This window comes from Acipenser ruthenus, chromosome 1 (genome assembly GCF_902713425.1).
Source record: "Acipenser ruthenus chromosome 1, fAciRut3.2 maternal haplotype, whole genome shotgun sequence".
In the NCBI taxonomy this organism is placed as follows: domain Eukaryota; kingdom Metazoa; phylum Chordata; class Actinopteri; order Acipenseriformes; family Acipenseridae; genus Acipenser; species Acipenser ruthenus.
This window is the reverse complement of record NC_081189.1, coordinates 103677669-103692844: the sequence shown is the minus strand read 5'-3', so window position 1 is coordinate 103692844 and position 15176 is coordinate 103677669. Positions and strand designations below refer to the sequence as shown.

General features: G+C 39.0%; 1 protein-coding gene across 2 annotated transcripts; it reads left to right on the top strand.

Moving 5' to 3' along the window:
* The first annotated feature begins 600 nt into the window (after positions 1-600).
* Positions 601-14954, top strand: LOC131697755 (transmembrane protein 128-like). Of its 2 annotated transcripts, XR_009307538.1 has the most exons (5): positions 730-886; positions 1265-1323; positions 4607-4628; positions 14579-14684; positions 14807-14954. XR_009307538.1 is itself a non-coding variant. In XM_058989268.1 (3 exons), the coding sequence occupies exons 1-3, from the start codon at positions 696-698 to the stop codon at positions 14864-14866; spliced, it is 357 nt and encodes a 118-aa protein (XP_058845251.1). In that variant the 5' UTR covers positions 601-695; the 3' UTR covers positions 14867-14954. The 2 variants fall into 2 exon arrangements, 1 of the variants encoding a protein (XP_058845251.1); XM_058989268.1 differs by lacking the exons at positions 1265-1323; positions 4607-4628 and having other exon boundaries at positions 601-886.
* The last annotated feature ends 222 nt before the right edge of the window (positions 14955-15176 follow it).

The window sequence follows — 15176 nt, the reverse complement described above, 5'->3', positions numbered from 1 at the left end:
CTGCCCAGGAGAGCAACCGCCAAGAAAAGGTTTTAAACCCAAGCCTCACGCAGGACAACTGGAAGCTGCTAGAGAATGGAAAATGCTGTCAGATGTTGTCAACGGCTTATTTTTCCACTTGAGATTGCCACCACTAGCCTTCGACCAGATATTGGAGTGTGGAGTAGTGGTTAGGGCTCTGGACTCTTGACCAGAGGGTCGTGGGTTCAATCCCAGGTGGGGGACACTGCTGCTGTACCCTTGAGCAAGGTACTTTACCTAGATTGCTCGAGAACCGGGTTCAAATCAGCTTGAAGTTTTAACATCTACTCTCATGTAATTGAAGTCTAGAAAAGCCCGTTTTTAGACTTCATTAAAACCCTGCATGAGTATTTGAGGCTTCAGGCAGCAGTGCTGTAAGCAAGAGTTCTGAGTTCTGCCTCCTCCGGCTTTTCCCCAGACCCAGCTGGTATGTAGAATGTTGAATGTGGAATTTTTAAAGTTGAAATTTCAAGTTGTTTTTATTTTTTCTCTCGCATGGACCTAGAGCTCTTCCATACTGTATGTATAGTCTATGAATTAAAAACATGTCAAAAAAGCTAGCTGAGCCAAAAGCTGTTCAGATCCAGCGCATTGTACATTTAACAGATGAGAAAATAAGGTTTAAGGTAAAAAAAAAAGAGATTTCATGCAGTAACATCTTTTTTTAAATAAATATGCTTAAATCCTTTTTTTTCTTGCACAGTTGGTGGTTTAAAGTTGAACGCTTGCTACTGTTGGTAAGCTTATCTTTGGCCATCTTCTGCATAGTCTACCTGGAGTGGTTCTGTAGCATTGGGGATTATGACAATGAATACCCACCACTAGCACCCATCACAACTGCAGTATTTATTGCAGCATCAGGCAGGTGAGTTTTAAATATCAGCGGGGGGGAGGGGGGCGGGAACAAGATCAGATACACATGACTTAAATGCTCTAATTCAATGTGTGCAAAAATAAAAAAAAAAAAGGTTTTAAACTGCAGTAAAGAAAATACTTTGATAGTCTGTCCCTGCATCTATTTGTCTGACTGTAATGTGTGGAAATGGACCATCTATCTATATATCTACAGTATTGTCGAAGATGGTATTTGTGAGGAAAGTTTTGATATATCATAATGAGAGTGCTCTTCTTATTGGATAATCTCTCTCTCTTATTTTTGTATCTGTATTTAAAAAATTTGTCAAAGTACACGTAAAAGTCCAAAAATCTCTCTCTTTCTCTCTCTCTCTGTCTCTGTCTCAAGGTGCATGCTGGGAGTGTGTGGGTGGAGTTGCTGAGTGAGCGTGAGCTGCTCTGAGGAAGGTCTGTGCTTTGTTTGTTTGTTTAATTTTCTTTTTTACTTTTTACTATTTTAAAGATTATTTTAAAGTGCTGGGTGTTGTTTTCAGAGGAGGGATGACTTTTGTCAGCCTTTCCAATTCACAATGGCAAGTTCATGGGGAAAAGATCCCCCAAATTCTTCGTTTTGAAAAACGTACCCGTAGGCATGGAGTTAAGATCATCGCCCCTGAGCATTTCTGCCCCCTGGAAATGTGTGTGATGGCAGTCGAGGTGGTTGTAAAATGTGAAAACATTAGATCACCCGAATGAACAGTGCTATTGTGGTCTTTCTTTCCACCACGAAACTGGTAAGTGTTTAGTAGAACAGGGTATAGTATTGAAAGGTACATTTACAACTGTGCTACCCCTTGCTGCTCCAACAAGAAAGATAAAGTTATCTAATGCCCTCCCGTTTTTAAGAAATGAAACTTTAGACAGGGAATTGGCCAAGCACGGGTAGATTGTATCCGGGATCAAGAGGGACACGTTGTCAAAAACCTGTCCCAAGCAAGAAAAGGAAAACGAGCAGGGAGAGGCTGAGGCTGAGGCTGGCCTGAGTGCTGAACGGAGACACACAGCTCCTGAGGACGGTGTGCATCAGCCCAAACCACAGGCAGATGGGGGTGGCAAAGTGGCCGCTGAGAGTCAGCCAAACAGTCAGGCTGACAAAACTGTAGCCAAAAAAAGAACAAATCAAAGTTCTGTTACCGCAGATAGAAAAGTCCCAAGAGCCAGCAAACTCTGCGGGTAAACAGACCACAGAGTGCTGCCGAGCCAGCTCTATTGGAGCAGACAACAAGCAGCCTTCTCATTTCCAGCCGCCAGCCGGCCAAATTGCCGTCTGCTTCACCAGATGAGCTGCCTAAAATAGCTATTTCAAAAAGTTTTGACAGTGCTCGTATGTTCCAGTGAATAGTATTCAAAATGTTTATTTTCTTCCAGTAAAACAATGGCAATTTCCACAATTCACTACGTATGTACAGTACTGTGCAAAAGTTTTAGGCAGGTGTGAAAAAATGCTGTAAAGTAAGAATGCTTTCAAAAATAGACATGTTAATAGATTATATTTATCAATTAACTAAATGCAAAGTGAGTGAACAGAGGAAAAATCTACATCAAATCCATATTTGGTGTGACCACCCTTTGCCTTCAAAACAGCATCAATTCTTCTAGGTACACTTGCACAAAGTCAGGGATTTTGTAGGCATATAGTCAGGTGTATGATTAAACAATTATACCAAACAGGTGCTAATGATCATCAATTCAATATGTAGGTTGAAACACAATCATTAACTGAAACAGAAACAGCTGTGTAGGAGGAATAAAACTGGGTGAGGAACAGCCAAACTCAGCTAACAAGGTGAGGTTGCTGAAGACAGTTTACTGTCAAACGTCATACACCATGGCAAGACTGAGCACAGCAACAAGACACAAGGTAGTTATACTGCATCAGCAAGGTCTCTCCCAGGCAGAAATTTCAAGGCAGACAGGGGTTTCCAGATGTGCTGTCCAAGCTCTTTTGAAGAAGCACAAAGAAACGGGCAACGTTGAGGACCGTAGACGCAGTGGTCGGCCAAGGAAACTTACTGCAGCAGATGAAAGACACATCATGCTTACTTCCCTTCGCAATCGGAAGATGTCCAGCAGTGCCATCAGCTCAGAATTAGCAGAAAACAGTGGGACTCTGGTACACCCATCTACTGTCCGGAGAAGTCTGGTCAGAAGTGGCCTTCATGGAAGACTTGCGGCCAAAAAGCCATACCTCCAATGTGGAAACAAGGCCAAGCCACTCAACTATGCACGAAAACACAGGAACTGGGGTGCAGAAAAATGGCAGCAGGTGCTCTGGACTGATGAGTCAAAATTTGAAATATTTGGCTGTAGCAGAAGGCAGTTTGTTCGCCGAAGGTTGGAGAGCGGTACACAAATGAGGCAGGCAACAGTGAAGCATGGTGGAGGTTCCTTGCAAGTTCGGGGCTGCGTTTCTGCAAATGGAGTTGGGGATTTGGTCAGAATTAATGGTCTCCTCAATGCTGAGAAGTACAGGCAGATACTTATCCATCATGCAATACCATCAGGGAGGCATCTGATTGGCCCCAAATTTATTCTGCAGCATGACAACGACCCCAAACATACAGCGAAAGTCATTAAGAACTATCTTCAGCGTAAAGAAGAACAAGGAGTCCTGGAAGTGATGGTATGGCCCCCACAGAGCCCTGATCTCAACATCATCGAGTCTGTCTGGGATTACATGAAGAGAGAGAAGCAACTGAGGCTGCCTAAATCCACAGAAGAACTGTGGTTAGTTCTCCTTCAAAAACTGTGTGCAAGTGTACCTAGAAGAATTGATGCTGTTTTGAAGGCAAAGGGTGGTCACACCAAATATTGATTTGATGTAGATTTTTCTTCTGTTCTCTCACTTTGCATTTTGTTAATTGATAAATATAAACTATTAACATGTCTATTTTTGAAAGCATTCTTACTTTACAGCATTTTTTCACACCTGCCTAAAACTTTTGCACAGTACTGAAAGTTGAGTAAAACATTCCTTCTCTGAGGGCATTTTGTTTCCCCAAGTTATGTTTCCATGGACACCGTGAATTGCGATGGACCAATCAGTTTCGAGCTTACAAGTGATGTTGGTGATGAAGGCTGAACTATAAAATCATAAACCTGAGTCTGAAACCTTACAGCTATGAAATTGTATTTTAAAAAAATTAAAACAAACAACCTACGTTTTCTATGTAAGATCATCTTTTTTACTCAAAGTGTATGAAATACAGTGAGTATATGTTATAGCATTGTAAAATGCCTTATGCAGTGACTTAGAAGATCTATCTGAAACCTAGCATATATACAGTTAATTCAGGAAACAATTAATTAATATGACTGTTTTATTTTTATGTGCTTTGTTTTGCTGATTCAGTCTATATATCCAAAATATCACTATATGAGCTACAAGATGTACTGGTGAGATCTTTTGCTGCATAATCAGTTGCTGTAAAACTGTGGTCTAGTAATATTATTGACTGTTTACACACATGTATATACAGATAAAACGATCACACTCACGTACAAATATGCATAAACACATACTGTGATTGCACGGTATGATTGAAGATAAAGGTTCTTTATTTTAAAAGACTAAAGTTATATTTTTAAGAATTTCGAATGGAAATGTACGTTCAAATTTATGTACAGTACTAATCTCTCTTTCCTTCTCCTCTTCTGTTGACGTCACACTTTCCATGTCTTCCCAACACAGCCATATTTTCTTTGTATATTAGGTAAGAGCAACAGTGGGGGGAAGGAGGGTATTTTTCGCGCTAAATGTTATGCTAGAAAGTACTTTTTTTTTACCTGGGAAAGGGAATTGATGCCTGGCTATAGACATGCTGGTGTGGTGCTGTCTACTGGGCGTTAAAAAAAAATAATAATAATAATAATTTTTAAAAAAAGTGATGCGACATGAAGCTTGGGTGTGTCCTGGTCTTTAGAGTGCTAAAAGGCATGGTGCAAACATAGATACACAGTATAAAAATGTAGGCATTCATGAATGGGTTAACTCTGTGCTTGCTTTCACTTTGAAACTTTTTACCCCTACATGCTCACCAGCTGTATAGCTGGCTCACCAATCTGAGTGCCTCTCATGGCGACATGTTCTGCCAAAATTCAGCTACAACAGTGCATTTGAAGTCTTTAAATAGAGTGTTGTGGCAAAGTGGTTGATAGTGTGCAGTTGATCAATGAACAGACAGACAATTATAATCCAGGTGCAAAGTTATGTTTAATGATATTTTTATGTCCAGTGCCTGACGGCAAAACAAACAGTAAACAATAAATGATGTTAAGTAATACAGGGTTTGTATTACTTAATTTGTAATCCCTGGGTTTGTCCCAAAATAATAGTCCCATTTTTATTATACTGTACACCCACACAAAACACATACACAAGTCTGTTTAGTGCATGCATTAGTGCTAGTGGTGCAAATGCAAGTGCAGAGTTGATCCGGGTTTGTGTTGGCAACAAATAGACAGAACAAACAAACACTCACGATACGGATATACAAAACACAGATCCTTCCGGGTCACTTTTCATAAACCAAAATGAAGGAACAGATTACATCGCATCGACCCCTATTTATACCATCACTCATGACCCCTTGGTAAACAATTGCAGCCACTCCTCCAATCCGCGGCTGCCACATCATTTCCCTTCAGGGTCGATGAGTTAGTGTACCGAAGCACCACCCATTTTCCAAATGACCAACTTCCTTTTAACTCTGGAAATGAAATGTCAGGCCAAGTAGTCCAGGATACTCTGTTATCGTTACTTAGCGCCCTCACAGGTCGGGAGGGAGATTTACCACCAAGAATCATTGTCTTTCTGTCACAAGTGTATACAATCTACGTTAGTAACTTTTACCCTTTTCCAGGGTCCTACATAAACATTAATTTAATACATAATAAAGCTAGTAAGCCATGTATTGCAGTGTTTTGTGGCAGACTGCAAGCACCAGCCAAAAAGGGAAGCTACTCCAGATTTTCTATAGTAGCTCAAGCTAATCTCCTAAGGAAGTGGTATGTCTGTTTGTGCTAATCTGTATTAATAAAATGAATAAGAAATATCCAAAACCAGTTGTGTGTATAAATGTAATTTGTAGACCAAAATGTTTTTCCGTTTCAACATTACTCTTTCCCATTTGAGAAGTAATTTCCGTGTTTTTCAGTTTCATATACATACTACTTGATATTTATGTACTGGACAAACCATGTTGTTCAAGTAAATGCCAATACATTATTTATTGTTATTAGTATTTATTTTAATGAAGTAACAGTTTACAAAATTGAAAAAATATAAAAAAAATTCAACTTACTGTTGAAATTGCATTGTTTACAGAAAATGCAACAGAAACGAACTTCTGAAAAGTAAAATAAACAGTGTTCGAAATCGCAGTTCTTGCAAGCACATTTTTTAAAATGTATTTATTAATGCACTTGCACATTCTCAGACTCGGTAGTTAATGAGAAACAGTGCCATGGGAAAGTATGTATACTCATCATCTTGGAAGACTAAAAATAAATATTAGGACTGGTTGGTTCCATGAATATTTTTACAAACTTAAAATGGGTCCTGTTTTTGGTTTTTTTTCTTTGTATAAAATGCAAAAGAAAAAATGGAATACATGAAAAAATAGAAAACAAAACACAGCTTATGGCTTACCTTTCCTGTATTCAAATTTACTACCAATTAATACTGCTTCTTATCTTATGTCTTTAATTTAGAAATTGCTTCATATTTTTCTCTTCTGGCTCACTTGGTATTATGGTATCTATATAGTGTGACTGTTTGTTTTTGTGCCTGAAATATAATGTCTCTGTTTCTTTGGGGTCTGGTTCTGTCTTTCTTTCACCACTTTTTTTGTGTGTAATAAATTATTGCAAAACTGAACAGTTTGCTTAAATATGTGGACTTTACTTTATATAGATACATTATTGTGTAATTACTTTTCATAGACACATAAGTAACATTTACTTGTAAATCTCTTTAAATCTGGATGCCTAAAATCATAAAAAAATAACAAAGTTATACTTATTTTGAATTTTGGGTCCCTATTAGGCACATATTTAGACCCAGGATATTCAGTTTTAGACCCCTGCAAAACCCTTAAATTTGTTTTTTGTGGGGGGCATTGCCCTCTACGCCCCTGCTGGCTGGAGGACCCCCCTACTCCCCTGCCTTCTACTTAGGATTTCAAGCCTCCTACTTTAAATGAAAATGAAAAGACTGAACAAGGATTCCTCCTGGTCTGATGATAGCGATGGCATGGGGGAGTTTACAGATTCTTCTGTCGCTTCGGTGGCGGGTCAGGATTTTGGGGGAGGGTACAGACTCAGAGAATTAAGGATTTTTTAGAGAAAACAAAAGGTAAAAGGAATGTGGCTTTTGAACACCATTTCCCTGATATAACATTTTATGAAGAAAGACTCGGGCATCGAAAACTTTAGCGATCAGGAGAGATGGAGGATTAAGAACATTTTAAATAAGATAAGGTGTAGTTCAAAAACAGAAATTTAAATGGATGAATCAAATTTTAATCTTTATCTCTGTTTTTCTGTTTTTTTTTCTGTTCTTTTTCTCCCCTTCTAATTTTAATAGGTGAACTAAAATTAGGCAGTTTGAATATTAACGGGTGCAGAGACATAAATAAAAGAGCTGCCGTGTTTGAATATTTAAAACAAAAACACACTGATGTTGCCTTCTTACAAGAAACACACAGTGATTTGAATAATCAGACCGAGCGGAAGGGGGATGTTATTTTTAGCCACGGCTCTTCTTTGAGTGCATGAATAGTGTTTTTATTTTCAGAAGGTTTTAAGCCCCATTCTTTCATCGTAGATGAAATTATTCAGGGACGGCTGCTTGTAGTGAAAGCTATAGTAGAACAAAAAAACTGTTTTATTAATGTTTTTATTTGCCTACAGATAGACGGGAGAGAGTGGAGTTTTTATCAACTTTAAATACTACAATGTCCAGTTTTAACTCTGAAGATGTTCTTTTTCTTGAAGGGGATTTTAATTACACTACAAATGATAAGTTAGACAGGAACCACATGGAGCCCCACTCCCAGTCTGCCAGGGAGATGCGCAGGATTGTGGAGAAGTGGGAGTTAGTGTATGTGTAGAGGAATTTTAATGGTGATAAAAGGCAGCATACATGGATGCAGATTAGGGCTAACAACCTCTCCCTAGCTAGATTAGACCAGTTTTATTGTTTTAAACACCATTTTAGCATTTATCCAGGTGGCGCTGGCTGCTCCCAAAGCTGTCATACAGAGGAAGGGCTCTTATAAGTAACAACCTGGTGGCCTCCACACTGTGGCACAGGCTGGCATGTTTGGAGCTGCCAAAAAGGACTGATGGCAGAGGTGCAGAGGGTGATTTTGGACTTTTTCTGGGATGGACTGCATTGGCTGAGGCAGGGCGTGTTGCACCTGCCCAAAGAGGAGATGGGGAAAGGGTTGATTGACATTGGCAGTCGGACTGCCGCATTCCGTCTGCAGTCAGTACAAAAGTTGCTGTTTGGTCCGGACACCCTGCCCTGGAGACCGCTGGCCTGGGTCCTGCAGAGAGAGGTGGGGGCACTCCAGCTGGATATGAGCTTGTTTCTGCTGGACACCACCAGGCTGAATACATCAAAGCTGCCCAGTTTCTACCGGAGCATGCTAGGAGCCCAGAGCCTGCTGAGGGCGCAGCCAGAGGAGTATTCCCTCACCCTGCACCGGTTTCTGGAGATGCCCATTGTTTACAACTCAAGCCTGGATTCTGCTGTCTCCAGCCTCCCTGATTACACTCAGCTGCTGGTAAGAGCCAGAGTCACACAGCTGTGCCACCTGTTGGACCTGCAACAGTGCTGCTGGTGGAATGTCTGATTCCTGTTCGTTCTGTACCCAAAGATAAACTGTTTTTCATTGTTTTGCATCCTGCACCCTTTTACAAGCACTTTTTAAGGATTTTAACTGTATGAAACTGTATTGATTTTTGGTTTTCATTTTACAAAAATAAATAAGTCTATTGATCAACTAGGCAGGCTAAAATGGCAATATACAAGAGCAGGAAAAAACATGGCTGAAGGTCTTTTGAGCCATGATGTTCTTATTATATTTAAGATGCTAGTCAAATCAATCAATCAATCTTTATTTTATATAGCGCCTTTCATAGTGGACCACCATCACAAAGCACTTTACAAGATGCAGTAACAACAAGAAAATCAATAGTCCTTTAAATACAGAGAAATGCATAATACAATATACAGTAAAAAAAAAACCCATAATACATTAAATACATATGGAAAGTGCATAATACATGATAGTAACATAATACATGAAATAGTAACAACACAGCAGCTAATATCAGATATAGGGCTTAAAGAGCATAGGGCTTAAAAGCGAGAGAGAACAGGTGGGTCTTGAGAGTTGATTTAAAGTACACATAAAAGTCCAAGAATGTCTCTCTCGCTCTCTCTTTCTCCTCTTCTCTCTCTCTCTCTCTCTCTTTATATATATATATATATATATATATATATATATATATAAACATAAACCTGTTGTCCTATTTGTGGATTAATATTGTTGCCCCATCTTTATAGTTTTATATTTATTTGCACAGAATTATACAGAAAAACTCCAGCATTTGCTGTTAAATTGTTTGAACCAACTGCTAAATCACAACAGAGTCAGTTTATTACTCACCTACTATTATATATATACAGACGTGCTCAAATTTGTTGGTACCCTTACAGCTCATTGAAATAATGCTTCATTCCTCCTGAAAAGTGATGAAATTAAAAGCTATTTTATCATGTATACTTGCATGCCTTTGGTATGTCATGAATAAAGCAAAGAAGCTGTGAAAAGAGATGAATTATTGCTTATTCTACAAAGATATTCTAAAATGGCCTGGACACATTTGTTGGTACCCCTTAGAAAAGATAATAAATAATTGGATTATAGAGATATTTCAAACTAATTAGTTTCCTTAATTACTATCACACATGTCTCCAATCTTGTAATCAGTCATTCAGCCTATTTAAATGGAGAAAAGTAGTCACTGTGCTGTTTGGTACCATTGTGTGCACCACACTGAACATGGACCAGAGAAAGCAAAGGAGAGAGTTGTCTGAGGAGATCAGAAAGAAAATAATAGACAAGCATGGTAAAGGTAAAGGCTACAAGACCATCTCCAAGCAGCTTGATGTTCCTGTGACAACAGTTGCAAATATTATTAAGAAGTTTAAGGTCCATGGAACTGTAGCCAACCTCCCTGCGCGGCCGCAAGAGGAAAATCGACCCCAGAGTGAACAGAAGGATAGTGCGAATGGTAGAAAAAGAACCAAGGATAACTGCCAAAGAGATACAAGCTGAACTCCAAGGTGAAGGTACGTCAGTTTCTGATCGCACCATCCGTCGCTTTTTGAGCGAAAGTGGGCCTCCATGGAAGAAGACCCAGGAGGACTCCACTTTTGAAAGAAAAACATAAAAAAGCCAGACTGGAATTTGCTAAAATGCATATTGGCAAGCCACAATCCTTCTGGGAGAATGTCCTTTGGACAGATGAGTCAAAACTGGAGCTTTTTGGCAAGTCACATCAGCTCTATGTTCACAGACGAAAAAATGAAGCTTTCAAAGAAAAGAACACCATACCTACAGTGAAACATGGAGGAGGCTCGGTTATGTTTTGGGGCTGCTTTGCTGCGCCTGGCACAGGGTGCCTTGAATCTGTGCAGGGCACAATGAAATCTCAAGACTATCAAGGCATTCTGGAGCGAAACGTACTGCCCAGTGTCAGAAAGCTCTGTCTCAGTCGCAGGTCATGGGTCCTCCAACAGGATAATGACCCAAAACACACAGCTAAAAGCACCCAAGAATGGATAAGAACAAAACATTGGACTATTCTGAAGTGGCCTTCTATGAGTCCTGATCTGAATCCTATCGAACATCTATGGAAAGAGCTGATACTTGCAGTCTGGAGAAGACACCCATCAAACCTGAGACAGCTGGAGCAGTTTGCTCAGGAAGAGTGGGCCAAACTACCTGTTAACAGGTGCAGAAGTCTCATTAAGAGCTACAGAAAATGTTTGATTGCAGTGATTGCCTCTAAAGGTTGTGCAACAAAATATTAGGTTAGCGGTCCCATCATTTTTGTCCATGCCATTTTCATTTGTTTTCTTATTTACAATATTATGTTGAATAAAAAATCAAAAGCAAAGTCTGATTTCTATTAAATATGGAATAAACAATGGTGGATGCCAATTACTTTTGTCAGTTTCAAGTTATTTCAGAGAAAATTGTGCATTCTTCGTTTTTTGTGGAGGGGTCTATATATATTTGAGCACGTCTGTATATATAGATTATATTGTCATACTTAGAAATTCAGGATCGCTGAAAGCCCATGAATCAAGCTAGGTGTAGAAAACTAGGATTGCATCACAAAGAAAATTAAAACATTAATTACTATATGAGTCATTTCCTTTGCAAGTATGACCTGTATCATACTGCAGACAGAAACGGACCCCGCTTAAATCTATATACTGTATATTATATATTGTAGCAGCAGTGGTAAGAATCCAAGCGTACAACTTTTATCTTCCAAAATAGATAGCTCTTTTATTGAACAAATAGAGTGAACAGCAGCATTCACCGGTGCGTGGGGCTGATCTTAGTCGACAATCACTACTCCGTACCTGCCAATGGGGTGCCAGTGTCGTGCCGAATTTTGCCCCTTGCAGAATTTTGCAAAACTTTGAGATATGCGCATGTGTGAGTGTTTCGTTGAAGTTTGCCTGTATGATTACTTCAACTATTAATGTATTAATCGTCGTGGTTTACCGTGGACTTTCGGTTTTACAAATGAAATGTACATTTTGGACATTAAAACAGTATAAAAACATTAAAACATAAAAGAGCTTGTGAAGGGCAATGTCCTCACATTAAGTTTCATTACATTACAAATACCGGTATGTGTTTAGAGACTAAAATTAAAGGTAGATTCATCTGGAGTAGCATGAGCCATCTTCACAGCACCTTTTGTTTGATAGTTTTTTGTAGTGTTTATTTTGCCTTTTGCACGCTGTGCCATATGTCCCATGTGAGCTTCCATTGCTAGTAGCATCACATTGGGTTCATGTCTGTGCGTCCCTTACCAAGGAGACTGCTGCTGTCATGTGCCCCAGAAACTGCTGAAATAATTGTGCTATTTTGAAGTGACCCGCCAGCTGACGGATTATGGTCACCCACTCTTCCTGAGATTATTGAACTGGGCTCCCAGGAAGATGAGAGAGATGCTTTTTCCTTGTTGAGGGTTGTCCTACTATTTATTATCACCACGGGAGGATCTTTATGACCTGGTTCCTTGGCCACACTGAAAGCGGATTTGCCTTCCAAAATGTGAATGAATCGGCTGATGCATGAAGACATCTGCCTGCTGTAAAACTCCCTGTTGGAGGATGTGCCTCTCTCAGCTGTCGAGCAGGATCTTAGCCTGTCTCGCCTCCTTCATATGGGACAGGAAATCCTTCAGACCAGTGGCAAAGAGATCATCGTGAAAGGGTAACTCCAGCAGCTTGGCTTGCGTGTCTGCTGAGTGTAGAAGACTTCATCTGAAGGCACCTCCTCACAGCAACAATATTCACCACAGCCCTGGTGTTGGTGTCGATGGTATCACATGCAAGGCCAGTTCTGTGTTTTACGGGGCAGATGTCTGCAGGATGACAGACAGCTGACTCCACAGCTTGTGTTGATTAGTGGCATACACCTGATAGTTATTAATGTGTATGCTGCAGGTAGATGTGGTGTAGTACTTCTTCAGGAAGGTATCAGTCCTCTTGTCTGTATAATCTGGAGGGTTCAGCCAAAGCTGATGCAGCCAGGATGGAGAACACTTTGCCTGAGTGAACACTCTTGTGGTGAAATAGATTGTTCCTATTGTAAATGCTCCGCCTAAAGGAACGCCTTTTTGGCACCGCTAGCAGTTTGTTCACAACTGATACAGTACTGTTGTATAACCTGATAACTCATCATTAAGGATACGGTTTTGTAACAGAGGTCACGGAAATCGTGAAAATCATGAATTTGAACAAAAGACCATGAAATCTTGGAAATGAATGTAAAAACACATTTGGTTAGGCACTGCCTTTATTTCTTTTAAAAATGTTGATGCACGTGCGTCATGGCAAGTAAAACATATTTATTTATTTATTGTGTCTAGTGGTCAACTCCACCTTAGAGAGCACTTTGGCTAAGCAAACACTTTGCTTGCTTCCCGAGGAGTGTTTGTTCTCTTAGCCAGAGACTACTGTAGTAAGAAAGTCAATATGATTATGGTGCAATGGGGAACTGTGATGTGAGTAACCCACCATTGTGATATATGCACATCATACAATAGATCCATTGTCTCTAGTGGTTTGATATAAATAGCAGTATATGTTTTCATCTTCCTTGCCACCATGTCACTCCCTATGTTACTCTCTTACAATGAGAAAGTACAATTGAAATGGTATTATGGGACAAATGGGAGCTCTGACTATACCAACTTAAAAATGCTGGCATAAAGGGATTCCTTATAATGGGAAATACCCAACTGGAATTTGCACACCACCTACTGATTTGGAGGACTGAAGATGAACAGATAACCCCTGTCTCGACTGTCAAGCCAATCACCTTCTTACACCTGCAAAACAAATGTGAGGCTCGGCCTGGCTTCTCTCTGCCTGACTAGTAGCTGTTGCTGAAGAGTGATGGGAATTTTATATTTGTATTCATTGTTGTAACATAATAAAACATTCTTATAAGTTAATTTGCTGGGATGCCGGATGTATCTTACTTCTGAGATTTCTTTACTGTATTATATGGTGTAAACAAAACAAAAAAATGATAGTTTAATAATGAAAAGCATATTTTCATACTAGCACACCAGAATAATCCATTAAGGAAATGATGTTGCTTCTGTCCTCCCTTTTTTTAATTGTTAGTTTCCCCAAATTATTCTTAATGACAGTGCTACCCTACAAACAATGTTGTTAGTATTTCATGTAATGTGAGATATACAGTATATCATTTTGAATTGGGCTCTTTGAGCCACACTGACCTGTGAAGACCTTTCCAAAGACTGTAGTTTTTGAAGCTAGGCGATTAACTGGTCTGTGGTGGAGTGAAGGTACATTTAACTTGGCAACGAATGAGAAATTTCTTATCGCCCTGGCACACATATTCCTGGCCTCAGATCTACCTTATCCTCCATGTAGAAGCCAGGAATCATAATAATAAACACCAGCTGTTGTGTTTGACAAACAAGTCAGACACTAGCTTTTAATGTTGTGCTGTTTATTAACACTCCACAAATGGAGGCAAAACTCCTACCTACTGTCGTATCCCTTCATGCAATGCTATCTCACGTAAAGTCCTGTTCCGTCACACTTTACGGTACCTATCCCATGTTCCCTTGTTTAAACCAGAATGCAACATTAACTGTTATAATGAACTATAACCCATATATAACACCAGCCACATTTCACATGTTTTTTTTTCATGGTGCATTTATGATACACACTTCTTAGTGGACAGTTTTTAATACATTTTGGTAATCAGAATTTCATCAATAAACAATATTTACTGATTTAAAAGTGTGTATTTGACAATTAATGGAAGTTTATTAAAATGTTAATGTATTTTCATTTCAGTTTTAACATTGCTCTGTGGCCTGTGTGGTCTTTCATCACACCTGTTATCCTGTTTACCCAGTTCATGGAGGTAGTAATGGATCTCTCCTGGGGTGGCATTTATAAGGTAAATTAGTATTTACTATTTCAACATCTTTATGTTAAATGTAATGTGCTTCAGATTTTTTTTTATTTAAAAAAAAAACAAAAACTTTTCAGTAACTTTTTTTAATTAATTTTTTTTTTCAGAGGAAAACAAAATCACCATTAAGGCTATGGAATCAAATGTTCACTACACAGCAAATCTGAGTCTGTAAGACTCTACCATTCTTTAGAAAGAACTAGAATAGTTAGTTTTGTACCTTTTTGGATTTATTTTTATGTATTTATGTACTGTTCAGCGAGTGCATAGAATTTTATTTGAAGTACTCTAAAAATATATATTGTAGTCATTTTTTGTAATGCAAATAAATTGCTAATGGTTCTTTTATTAAACATTTTGCAGTCTTTTTTAATCAGTTTTTTATTGAGGGGTGTACTTTTGTTGCCATGGTGATCTTTGTTCAGTTTTCTCACGGAACAAGATATCCAGTGTATAATAAATGCCTGTTTTGTTCCT

What these genes read in the sequence shown, in the direction of transcription:
- LOC131697755 (XM_058989268.1), top strand. Translation starts at nt 696, where the DNA reads ATGCTTAAATCCTTTTTTTTCTTGCACAGTTGGTGGTTTAAAGTTGAA. An exon ending in TTTATTGCAGCATCAGGCAG is followed by an intron (nt 887 to 14,578) that starts GTGAGTTTTAAA and finishes TTTTCATTTCAG; the next exon opens with TTTTAACATTGCTCTGTGGC. An exon ending in CCTGGGGTGGCATTTATAAG is followed by an intron (nt 14,685 to 14,806) that starts GTAAATTAGTAT and finishes TTTTTTTTTCAG; the next exon opens with AGGAAAACAAAATCACCATT.